The sequence below is a fragment of the Corvus kubaryi genome, unplaced genomic scaffold (genome assembly GCF_017639235.1).
Source record: "Corvus kubaryi isolate FWS band 111438036 unplaced genomic scaffold, C.kubaryi_AGA036_p1.0 37301, whole genome shotgun sequence".
NCBI lineage: Eukaryota > Metazoa > Chordata > Aves > Passeriformes > Corvidae > Corvus > Corvus kubaryi.
The window spans coordinates 21,257-33,240 of record NW_024581094.1 but is presented as its reverse complement, the minus strand read 5'-3'; the positions used below and the strand labels follow the sequence as shown (position 1 = coordinate 33,240).

At 48.7% G+C, this 11,984-nt stretch overlaps 2 protein-coding genes across 2 annotated transcripts; one reads left to right on the top strand and one right to left on the bottom strand.

Annotated features, from left to right (window-relative positions):
* Positions 1 to 2,818: 2,818 nt before the first annotated feature.
* LOC121664614 (olfactory receptor 49-like) lies at positions 2,819 to 3,958 on the bottom strand. The gene has a single exon (XM_042028019.1). It carries the CDS (start codon positions 3,766 to 3,768, stop codon positions 2,830 to 2,832), a length of 939 nt encoding a protein of 312 aa, XP_041883953.1. The 5' UTR covers positions 3,769 to 3,958; the 3' UTR covers positions 2,819 to 2,829.
* A 4,293-nt stretch (positions 3,959 to 8,251) lies between these two features.
* Positions 8,252 to 10,420, top strand: DAD1 (defender against cell death 1). Its single transcript, XM_042027763.1, has 3 exons — positions 8,252 to 8,498; positions 9,545 to 9,695; positions 10,234 to 10,420. Exons 1-2 carry the CDS (start codon positions 8,288 to 8,290, stop codon positions 9,673 to 9,675), a joined length of 342 nt encoding a protein of 113 aa, XP_041883697.1. The 5' UTR covers positions 8,252 to 8,287; the 3' UTR covers positions 9,676 to 9,695; positions 10,234 to 10,420.
* The last annotated feature ends 1,564 nt before the right edge of the window (positions 10,421 to 11,984 follow it).

Genomic DNA, 11,984 nt, shown 5'->3' with positions numbered 1-11,984 from the left:
GCAACACAGTGACTGCAACACACAGTGACAGCAACACACACAGTGACAGCAACACACACTGCCGACACGTTCAGGACCCAGCAGCCATCCCAACTCCCAGTTCCCTTCTTCCACCCCGATCTGGGTCAGCCCTGCACTCAAACATACAGGTTTAAACGTTGCACCTCAGGGCCTGTCCTCTGTTCCATTAGACTTTTAGCACATCCTTCTCTGCTCAGTGAGATAAACCTTGTAAGAGGATGCTGGGTAAGGCATGTCTGTAGAACTCATGTTTGCATTTGCCATCAGTGTTTGGTCTAGAAAAGAAAGGTTTTGAAGTTCACATAAATGGCTGAAAACAGCTGAGAGCAGAATTACAAACAAATATGAATATGAAATGTCTAAGAAGTGTGGAGCCAGTTAAGAGTTACCAGCATGTAATTAAATTCTTTTTTAAAAATTACAAAGCTCTGGACTGAAGGGGTTTGATATTGCTAAATACCAATCACAGGACATCGTGGATAAGAGAAAACTCTCAGTGACTGCTGTGGAACCAAAAGAATAAAACTGTGGGGTGCAGCTGCCAATGGAAATGCTCTTGTCCTCGTTCAGAAAGCTGTACAATAACCTGGGCAGGATGGTGGAGCTGTAGCAGGTATCTAAGCAGGACAAATTGCACAGGGAGAAGTACGTGGATTTGTGGAGGTGCCTATCAGCCACCACCAAAACAAAAATGAGGATACTGCCAATCACAGTGATGATGGGGCTCAACAAGGGAAGGAGGAAAAGAAAAGATTGCAATTTGGGATATTCCTGAATTCCAGGGTCAGAAATGTTGTGATGACTATCTTATTTCTACCTTCCCCGCTTGCCATGTATCAAGTCGAGAAGAAATGCATCACAGCCTGTAAGGCACCAGTCACTGCTCAGGGATGGGCTGGGCATTGGTCAGGAGAGGAATTGTGCTGTGCACCCTTGGTTCCTTGGGTTTTATTCCTCCCTCTCTGTTTCATTATTATCATTGTTATTATTAGTATTATATTTTACTTTTATTCAATTATTAAACTGTTCTTATCTCAAGCCCTGTTTCACCTTTTTCTGATTCTCCTCCCTTCCCACCCTGGGGAGGTGAGTGAGTGGCTGTGTGGTGCTTAGCTGCCAGCTGGGGTTAAAGCTAGAAAAAACTAGAAAATATAACAGGTACTGAAGGAAATAATGAGAAGAAATGTTTTTAAATTTTTTCATTTGAATGCAATGTTAGTTATTATAATCATACATTTCTCTCCTTTCCCTCTCTCTCTTCTCTCCTGTCTCTTATTATTATTTTTGTAAATTATTTTGTTTGTTTTAGGGATTGGCAATCTGTTCTCTATTATTTGTTTAGGAACAAGTGATCTTCCAGGGTCCTGGTGTCACTTGTTACATTAAATATTTTTGCACACACAAACGGCCTCTGTGCAGACACTCACACCTGGACACACTAATGCCACAGTCAGTGGGAACAGTGAGTGTCCAAAGGACCAACGGCATGAGGTTCAACAAGACCACTGGCCAAATTTGTCAGGAAGCACCACTTGAGTGGCCATAGGCTCTTCCTCTGGCATTGCTGAGAATTAGAATTCAGCCAAGCTCCAAGGAGAAATAATCCCATATGAAATCCTCTACGGGACACAATGTCAGGCTGTAATTATACCCAGGGAAAGACACGTGGTAAGGAGTCACAATTTGAGGGAATATGGGAAACTTTGGGAAAAAACACTCTCATCCTTGCCTAGGTTTATTGTTTTAGCATCACCAGTGACCTTGGATGTTCGACTCCATCGAACTGCCCAGGAGACTGGGTATATAGCCAGACTTGGAGTGAAGAACCACTCAAGCAAAAGTGGAAAGGACCATTCCAAGTTCTCCTGACTATCCACACAGCTGTGAAAATTACTGGTGGATATCCCTGGATTCACTACACACGGCCAAAGCTAGCCCCAAACCTGGAAATGCCTTTATGGACAGACTGAAACAAAATGTTCCATGAATTGTCCTTGGGATCAAGGATTGTCCCATACTGAATTAGAGGGAGGACAAGGAATTTTGTTGGTGGTTATACTGCACATGGGAGTGATTGTAAACATAGCTTTGTGGCAGCTGAAGTTCTAAAAATGAAAATATTAATAAGAATGGTATTTCTGTACTTGCTTTGTAGAATGGTAGCTCAATGTGTTCTCCATAGCCTGTGGAGAACCCACAGTGGAGCAGAGGAAAAGTGTGAGAGGAAAGAAGCAGCAGAGGGGAAACATGATGCATTGACCATAACCCTCCCCACCCACCCTGCACTGCTGGGGACAGTGGAGGACTAGTCTGGAATGAATGAATAAACTCGAGCACAGAAAAGGGGGAAGTAGAGGTGTTTACTATTTAATTTTGTTTCTCACAATCTAAACTATTTTAGTTGGCAATAAATTATGTTAGTTTTCCCCAAATCCAGTATGTTTCACTCCTGGTAGAAATTGGCAAACCATCTCTCTGTCTTTATCTCAATCTATGAGAGTTTTTGTTTCTGTTTTTCCTCTTTTCTGCCTCTGCTCTGTCCAGTGTGGGGTGGGAGGTGTGAGTGGGAATTTGGTTGTTCACTAAGGCTAACACATCCCAGCAAGGGGGGAAAATACTGGGGCAAAGCTGAAGCTGGGTACCGGAAGACCAGAAAATCCTTTCTGTGTTGGCATATTTTCATTGCTAACAGAAGGAGCTACATAACACCTAGAAAGCACAAACCATTTGCAATCAGCATCTTTAATTCACAATACAGATGTTGCATCTGGGAAACAGTTCAGTTACTTGGATGGGATATTCCGCCGTTCACGGCTGCCTCAGGGAGCCAGAAAACTTCAGAATGCTCTCCCTTAAAGCTTGCTTGACTTGCTTGTTCCTGAGCGAGTAGATGTAGGGGTTAAGCATCTGAGTCAGCACAGAGAAGAACAAAGAAAGAACTTTGTCAGAGTCCTGCCCACCTCGCTGTGCCCGGCGGATGTACCTGTAAATACATGTGCTGTAAAACACCATCACCACTATGAGGTGAGCTGAGCAAGTGGAAAATGCCTTCCTCCTACCTGCAGAAGATGGTATGTGCAAGATGGTGACAATAATGCAGCCATAAGAAAGAGCAATTACTGTTAAGGTACCAAGGAGGATGATAATGACTACGACAAACATCAGTTCTTCGATGAGCCCTGTGTCTGTGCAGGACAGTTGCAACAGCAGGGAAGCGTCGCAGTAAAAGTGGTTCATGACATTGGGACCACAGAATGGCAACTGGACAGTCATAATGGTGGGAGGAAACATCAATAGAAAACTCACTGCCCAGCAGCTCAGGATCAGGTGCAGGCAAAATCTGTTGTTCATAATAGCTGTGTAATGCAAAGGGTGGCAAATGGCAACATAGCGATCCAAGGACATCACTGCCATATGGAAAAACGTGCAGGTACCCAAGTAGTAGAAAAACATCATCTGAAGGAAACAACCAGGCAGGGAAATTGTCTTTCTCTCTGTCAGAAGACTGTACAGGGTGCTGGGCATGAATGTGGAGGTGAAAGTGATTTCCAAAAGGGCAAAATTCCTGAGGAAGTAATACATCGGGGTCTGAAGGAAATGATTCACAAGAGTGATGCTGATGACAGAAAAGTTTCCAAACAGGATCAAGAAATAGGCAATGACGAGGAACAGAAAGAGGGCGATTTCCAAACGGCGGCTGTTAGCCAGTCCCAAGAGGACAAATTCCACTACAGTTGTGCGGTTCATTGAGGCATCACTGCTGGCAGAAACAGAAAAGACCTGTTTTGGGAACTGCTGGAAAACAACTGAACATGTGTCAGTTTGGCTTTGCTAACATTACAGGGCAATACCAGCAACAAACCTCTTGTAAAGGACTGAAGTAGCCACAGTAACCACATTTTAAAAATCCTGGTCGTGTAAAAGGAGTCCCAAACTCCATTTGTAAGACTGAGTCCTCACCCCAGCCAAAATTATTCCTACAGTTCCCTCACAGCACACTTGAGAGAGGTGCAGAAGATGTTCTAGACCCTGGGACAAACTCGGAATGATCTGACAACATCCACCCTCCAGCAAATACTGGAAAAAGCCAAATGCCCAGAGTGAGTACTTCACCTGTGTCCAGAGACTTACCACAGAGGAATGCAATCACACTACAGACTTACTCTGAGGCAGATTAGATTGGTTCAAGGATACATTAATCCTGCAAAAGAGAAACTTACTGCAGTTAAAAGGAGACAGGGAAAGAGAGAGAGAGGTAGAGACTTACAGAGAAGAGGCCAGACAGAAAGACAGCAATGCTACAACGTTAAGGCTGTCTTGCTGCCACTGAGAGAAGGCAAAATGCACAGAGCAATGGTTGGATGCTACAGCAAGCACCAGTGTGAGAGAGGGAATGTGAAAAACTGTGGGGAAATGGTCTGTTTCTTTACCCTCGGCTCTACAGCTCCAGTGATCAACTCTGATGCTGATGGACATTCTTTCTTCTTCAGAGCCCCCATCTCCAAGCATCCCTCTACCCTAAAACACCCCACCCCAAGGTCAGACGTGTACTCTGTCCAGTGCACCGAGTCTATGGCACTACTGCACTACACTACCATCCCACTACCTCGTGAGGTGAAACCTGAAAACTCTGTCTGATGCCCTTCAATCACATTCTTTTCCTGCAGCCTTTCCAGGTCCCATCTGTGGTTTTTCAACTGCATTCTCCCTCCTCTTCCTCCCAGACACCAGCCCTCCTCGCCCTAAAAAGGAACATGTCTTGTTTTGCACTTGTGTTTCCCAGTTTTTTTCTATTATGTTATCTGGATATTTCAGTCTGCTTTTAGATTAATTTCAGACTCATTTCAGGTATTTCTGAATGACTGAAGTAAACACCAGCACAGGGAATTTCCAGGAAAAGCAAGTGCATCTTATTTACCTCATAGCCCACATCAAACAAGACACTCAAATTTCTTTCTTCAAATGCTCAACAAAAAGATAGATATAAGACAGGATGCTACAACCCTTCTTAATGCACTATTCCCATCAAATCTTTCCGCTTAGTGCCCTTTTTCCAGCAAAACACAGGAGTGTATTGGCATCGTCTTATGGTTGTTTCTCAAAAAACACCAATACAAAACAACCTCCCTCTCATAAATCATATGAAATATAGGACATACAATACCACAGATGGACAGTTATTATCTGGAAGTTGAGAATGGTCCTCTAAACCAAGAAACTCCCTCAGTAACAGCTAAAGGCTTTTACTTTAGTTTGAAGACTAAAAGTTCAGTTTTCCAAGTCAATGCCCCTTTAAACTTTCCCTATTCAAAAAACTGCACCCAAACTCTAAGAAATGTTCCAGATAGTTACCAGCATATTCACAACAATCCAGGATGGTACGAAAAGTATTCTGAGTCTGATTCTGTTTCTCCTTAACTTAGTTTGACAATTGATTTTTGGCAAATAAATTTCCTCTCTCTTCAGCTCCTTTTTATAATAGTGGCAGTGCTTTGCAGCCTTGTGTTTCCTCACTGTGTCAAACCTCAGGGACCAATTAGGTATCGAAATCTGAAAATAACCTTGTGGGAAAACACTTGTGAAAAACGGCAAGAGCACAATCAAACCATGGAGAAAATGAGATTGGGAAGGACCTCTGGATGTCCAGTCCTTGCTAAAAGCAAAGCTGGACAAGGCTGCTCATGACCTTCTCTCGATAAGTGTGGATATCTCCAAGCATGGGGATGTCTCACCTTCCCTGCCACAACTTCCCTTGTGTTTTCATTGTGAATATTTATTTTTTCATGCACACTGAAGATTTACTTTAAGCCATGCTCCTCTCCTCTCCCCTCCCCTCCCCTCCTCTCCTCCTCTCCCCTCCCCTCCCCTCCTCTCCCCTCCCCTCTCTTCAGTATTAGAAATGAGGTGACTAACATGGATTCCTAAAGCAGAGACCTGAAGTGAGCAGGAAACACACCCTTGCAAGAACTTGTAAGCCAAGTTCATTTGCTAAGTCAGTGAGAAGGAGTACCCCAGATTCTTACTTAAATTAGGACTCCCTCATCTCCATCAGCTCATTTGTGGTTGTGGAGAGGAGGAAAGGACACTCATTAGTGTCTCACTAATGACTGAAAATTTCACTTCTGTAGAATCAAAACTCCACATTTGACAGTTAATACTTTCCTTCTTCCTGAGGGAATAATTTCAGAGGTTGGGTTTAATTCCATCACCACACACCAAGAACAAATAAACAAAAGTACCAGTACCCATTTAGTACAGGAGGAAAGACAGGGATTCCAGGCTACAGCCCATCTCTTTATTTGTGACATGCTTTCCTCTAGTTTGCTGAAGTTTCCAGAGCTAGTAATAAGTCAGTAGCATACGATGTTTAGTAATGAGGAGGTCCTGATGCAGGAGTGGGAACTCCAGGATGATATTGTGAAATGTGTTTCCAGCAGGTTCATGTGTCATTCTGCCAGTTGTTAATCCACGGTCTGTACCAGGGCTCATCACCCTCAGCTCATTTACGGTCCTGTCTGCCACGGTTCATCTGAGGTCGGGGTGTGCTGCTCTCACTGTGTTCTACCCCTTTGCCTTACCACCATCTAGCAAATATGTGCAATAGAGAGATGCAATTATATTTTGATTTGCATCATACATCATTAGAGGGCTTAAGTTTTCACAGGTGTGTGCACTCAATACACAAAAATGGTGAAAAAACTAGTATGGTGCAAGCTAATCAATGGTGATCGGGTCCTAGAAACCTTAACTCTTTCTTCATATTGTAAAAACTTCTTCTATGGAGATAAGAGCTGAGGAGTTTCAACACATAACTCAAACTTTAGAGGTATTTGTCACTTCTTGCAGCTACATCTGCTGCTGGTGATGTGGCTCACCGAGAGTGAGATGTCACATCACAGATCTCCAGCATCCACCAGTCTCAGGAATACTGGAACTGTAAATTCTGGAAAGGCTGTGCTGTTGTGACCACTGCTCTTACCTCTTGCTTTAGAGGGGTGAGTTGGGCCTGGTACCAATGTACAACCTTTGCAGCTCATGTTCTTTGTGTCCACAGGGTCCAGTGTTCCCCCCATATCTCTTACCGGGGATTCACAATCAAGTGTCTGCACAAGTTGTCAATGCAGTCAGTGCCCAGAGATACCATGGTACAGCTTTCCAGCAGTTTTAGGTGCTGCTCTTCTGTCACTTGCTCATTGGTGGCCTCTGTGAAGGCTCATCTCACAGTTATTGCCATTGTCATACTGACCACATCCTGTCACATTCAGCTATTCAACTTGAGATCAAGGCAAGGGGTTGACACCTATGTGACAACTACAGCCACGGTGAGGTGACAACTACAGCCACAGTGAGGTGACTGCCACCCCACAGCAGACTTCTAGGATGAGACAGTGAACCACCACAGTCTTGTGTCTGTTGTTGCCTGCAAAAGGAGACTTTTGTGATTTGTGCATATTCCCTTATGCTTCCAGCTGACAGGACAAGAAAAGTTACAGAAAGACACTAAATGGAATACATCAGTATCAGCAAGAACTTGGGTTACCCTCACCTTCTGCAGCGGGTCGTAACATCCCTTCCAAAGCTGAACCAGTCTGTGGTTCTACGGCAGGAAAATGCCCTGCCTTCACTGCAGAGTCTGTGTGGGAGCATCCACTGGGCACAGTGAGAGCATCCCTCATTTTGGAGAGATAGGAAGGCTGGAATGGTTTAAACAGAATGGATGTTGAGAGAAAAACTCTGCTTTGGTCTACTGAAAAGTGGTTCCCCCGTTCAGAAACCTAAAAGCAGCAGAGTTGTTTTCCTCTCACTTCAGGCTCAGTGTCACGATAGTTTTCAAAGAAAAAAAAATACATAAACGAAAGCAGTGGTTTCCCTTTCCCCAGCTCCAAGCAGGGCGACACAGGTCAGTTTTCCACCACCCTCGTGGCAGATCCCGGACAATCCCTCAGCCACAAACCCCGGCCAGTCCCTCAGGCGGAGACCCCCGCCCGCCCCTCAGCCGAGCCGCCTCACGCAGGGCGCCGCCCGCAGCGCTGCGCTCTCATTGGCCCTCGGAAGGGACGGCTCTCTAATCTGCCCAGCAACAGGCGCCTCTGGGCTCCTATTGGCTCTTGCGAAGCACCAGGGGCGCGGCCCCCGTGGAGCTCTCTGCGCATGAGCCAGCCGGAGCCGCCCCCCTATCGCTTCCCGCCACGTCGGTCCGCGCGTGCGCAGTGCGGGAGGGCGGCGCGGCGCCTGCGCGGTGCCGGTTGCGGGGCTGGGCGCGGCCATGGCGGGCTCGGTGCGCGCCGTCGCGCGGCGCTTCCTGTCCGAGTACGGCGGCGGCACCGCCGGGCGCCTCAAGGCGCTGGACGCCTTCCTGCTCTACGTGCTGCTCACCGGCGCGCTGCAGTTCGGCTACTGCCTCGGCGTCGGCACCTTCCCCTTCAACTCCTTCCTCAGCGGCTTCATCTCCGCCGTCGGCAGCTTCATCCTGGGCGGTCAGTGCCGGCCCCGCCATCCCCCTCACAGCCATAGCGCGGGTTGGGGTTACCCTGGGCCTCCCCCCGCCGCGCCCGCGGGCATCGCGAGCATCCTTAGGAAGCAGCGGGTGTCCTGGAGCAGCGCTCGGAGCTGCCGGGGAGTCCCCGGTACCCTCAGCACCCCCCGCCCTTCCCCGAGCCCCCCGTTCTGCTCCCGGCGGGCAGGAGCTCCTCGGCAGCTCTGGACCTGCGGGTCCGGCCCGGATCCTTTTGCCCTCAGGTGTCCTTGCAGCCAAGGGGCTCGGTGAAACCGGGAGTCCAGGAGTGACACGTGTAGGGTGCTGCTCCCCAGAATACCCCCAACCCACCCTGTTTCTGTGCAGCCCTCCCCAGCTCGGGGGCTGACAGGCTGGGAGAGCTGGGGGTGCTCAGCCTGGAGGGGAGAAGGCTGCGGTGAGACCTGAGAACCCCTTCCAGTGCCTAAAGGAGCTCCAAGAGAGCTGGAGAGGGACTTGGGATAAGGGCCTGGAGTGACAGGACAAGGGGGCATGGCTTCCCACTGCCAGAGGGCAGGAATAGATGGGAAATTGGGAAGGAATTGTTCCCTTTGATGGTGGGGAGGCCCTGGCACAGGGTGCCCAGAGAAACTGTGACTGCCCCAGTTCGTGGAAGTGTCCAAGACCTGGTTGGACAGGGCTTGGAGCAGCCTGGGATAGTGGAAGGTGTCTCTGGGGTTGGAATGAGATGATCTCTAAGGTCCTTTCCCACGCAAATCATTCTGTGTTCCTGACACGCCCAATGGAGGACATAGAAATATCCACACTTTTATGTGAGTCCAATCCTGCCCTGAGCCTGTTCCCCTCAGGACTCACTTGGGCACCCTGTGGTGTGGTGCTGTGGGAGCACTGACCCCATGACAGCCCCATGCAAATTCCCTGCCATGTCCTGCTCATCTGTAGTAATGATGGAGTAACTTTCTCCTGGTGGAGCAGTGGCCCTGCCTGGGCTGGGCTGCCCCAGGAAGGCTGTGCTCACTGTTGGCTCATTCTTTCTCTGCTGTGCAGTTTGCCTCCGGATCCAGATCAACCCCCAGAACAAGGGCGAGTTCCAGGGCATTTCACCGGAGCGGGCGTTTGCTGATTTCCTCTTTGCCAACACCATTCTCCATCTCGTTGTCATCAATTTTGTTGGCTGAGCTCTGGGAGAGGCTGCCAGGTACTGATCTCTGGGGTCACAAAAGGGGCAACCACAGGACTGCAGTGATTTTGGGGAGAACTAGGAGGAGACTGCATCCAGGAGTCCCCTGAGCTCCCAGCTTCCTCATGGCCAGGCATAACTGAGCTGTTGTCCTCTGGGTTGGCACAGAGTGAGGATTTATGGCTTTCTGGTTTTGAGCATATGCTTTTTGGCTTTTATAATTTAAGAGTTTAACTAGGACTGTTACAGAAACCTACCCACATTGCTCTCTTACGAGAGAGACTCCCCATTCTTCTTTGCAGGAGAAGCTTTGGGAGCTCAAAGTCCTGGGCTCTGTGAGGGTTGTCCTTTTCAGAAGCCATGGTATGGCTGGGGTCCAAGTCTGGAGTTTCTTTGCAGATGAGGCAGCTGGGGACAGGGACAGTTGGGTGTTGGGAAGTGGAGGACATGCCCTGTTGTTGCTGTTGCAAGGGGCCACAGGATCACTGGGGCTTGGGGGAATTTCATCCCCTCTGCTTTGCAGTAACGTTACTCCTGTTGCCTGCTCTCTTTCCAGGTCTTGAACTGCTCCTGATGGCAAAGCCCAGCATAGGGAAGTGCCCAGCACACTCTCACCTTCCTTGGTGGAGGAAGGGGACGCAGGGCTCAAGATTTCCCCCCCCAGAGTGTCCTGTGGAGGAATCTGCAGCCTCATTGTTGTAACAGTGATCCTTTCCATCAATAAAACCCTTTATGACACTGCAGCCTTTTCCATATTGGTGACAAATACAGAGCGTCTCCTGCATCCAAGTTCCCTCTCAGGCATCACTCTGGTTTAACTCTCTCCCTTCCTTTCTACCCAGCAGGCTTTATTTCTGTGCCCCAGTTTTGGAGGGAAGCAGGAAACAAGCGATCATGGAAACTCAGTTGTCATGCACCCTTTTCATCTCCCTCTTTCTTGCCTTTGGATCTTACAGGTGTTTCCAATGTACCCCTGGGCTTCAGAGCTGTGGAAAATTCAGATGAGGCTGTGGTTAGTGGTCACAAAGGGAAGGAAATGTCCTCCAGCACATCCCCAGGTGTACCCAGCTTTCCACAGACCCTCCCACATACCTCAGAGACACGTGGGCCACATCTGGATGTCCCAGCTGGACTTACAGGCTCACTGGGACCTGTGGGTGGTACAGGCATCCCACCACGGTGTCAGTGTCCCTGCATGTGTCCCTGGATGTGCTGGTAAACTCAAGGATGCTGGGATGGACTGCTGAGCTGTCGGGGCCTTAGAGCAGCACTTGAGCTGCTCTGGGGCCTCAGAGAAGCTCCCCCCCCTCAGAATCACAGAATCAAGGTTGGAAGAGACCTTCAAGATGATCCAGTCCAGCCATCCCCCCAGCACTGGCACTGTAACTAAAGCACATCACCCAGTGCCTCCTGAACACCCCAGGGGTGATGACTCCACCACCTCCCTGGGCAGCCCCTTCCAGTGCCTGACCACCCTGATCTAATCTGAATCTCTCCTGTCTCAGCTCAAGGCCGTTTCCCCTGGTCCTCTCACTGCAGGCACAGCAAAAGAGACTGACCCCGCCTCACTACACCCTGTCACAGATGTGATGTGACCCCTCTGAGCCTCCTCTTCTCCACACTAAACAGCCCCAGCTCCCGTGGCCATTCTTCAGAAGAGAAATGTTTTCTAGTCCTTTCATGAGCCTTGTTGCTCTTCACTGGACACACTGCAGCCCCTCAAAGTCCTTTTTTAAAGTGAGGGGTCCAGAACTGAACGCAGCACTCGAGCTGCAGCCTCACCAAGGCCGAGTGCAGGGGGATGATCGCTTCTGGCTGCGCGATTCCTGATACAAGCCAGGTTGCTATTGTCTTTTTGGCCACTTGGGCCCACTGTTGGCTCATGTTGAGCCAGCTGTCAGCCAGCTCTGCCATGTCCCTTTCTGCTGAGCAGTTCTTGAGCCACTCCTCCCGCAGCCTGGAGCTGCAGGGGGTTGCTGTGACCCCACTGCAGGACCAGCACTTGGCCTTGGACCTCATGCCATTGTCCTTTGCCCATTGATCGAGCCTGTTCAGGTCTCTGTAGAACCTTCATGAATGAGGTTCTGTCCTTACACTGATCCTGCTTCTTGTCTGGTTTTCTCTGCAGCTGAAACACTGGAGAGGTAAAACCTTGAGAGCCTTGAGGCTCCATGGCATTGAAATGTTCATGTGCTGCACTGAGGAGATGGAACTTTGGGTCTCTGATGGCTTCAACCTCTCAGAATTCTATTCTGGCTCCTGTTTGCCACCTTTTTAACATTTCCAGCTGTGCTGCAGCCATTAAAC

What these genes read in the sequence shown, in the direction of transcription:
- DAD1 (XM_042027763.1), top strand. Translation starts at nt 8,288, where the DNA reads ATGGCGGGCTCGGTGCGCGCCGTCGCGCGGCGCTTCCTGTCCGAGTAC. An exon ending in CGGCAGCTTCATCCTGGGCG is followed by an intron (nt 8,499 to 9,544) that starts GTCAGTGCCGGC and finishes TCTGCTGTGCAG; the next exon opens with TTTGCCTCCGGATCCAGATC.
- LOC121664614 (XM_042028019.1), bottom strand. Translation starts at nt 3,768, where the DNA reads ATGAACCGCACAACTGTAGTGGAATTTGTCCTCTTGGGACTGGCTAAC.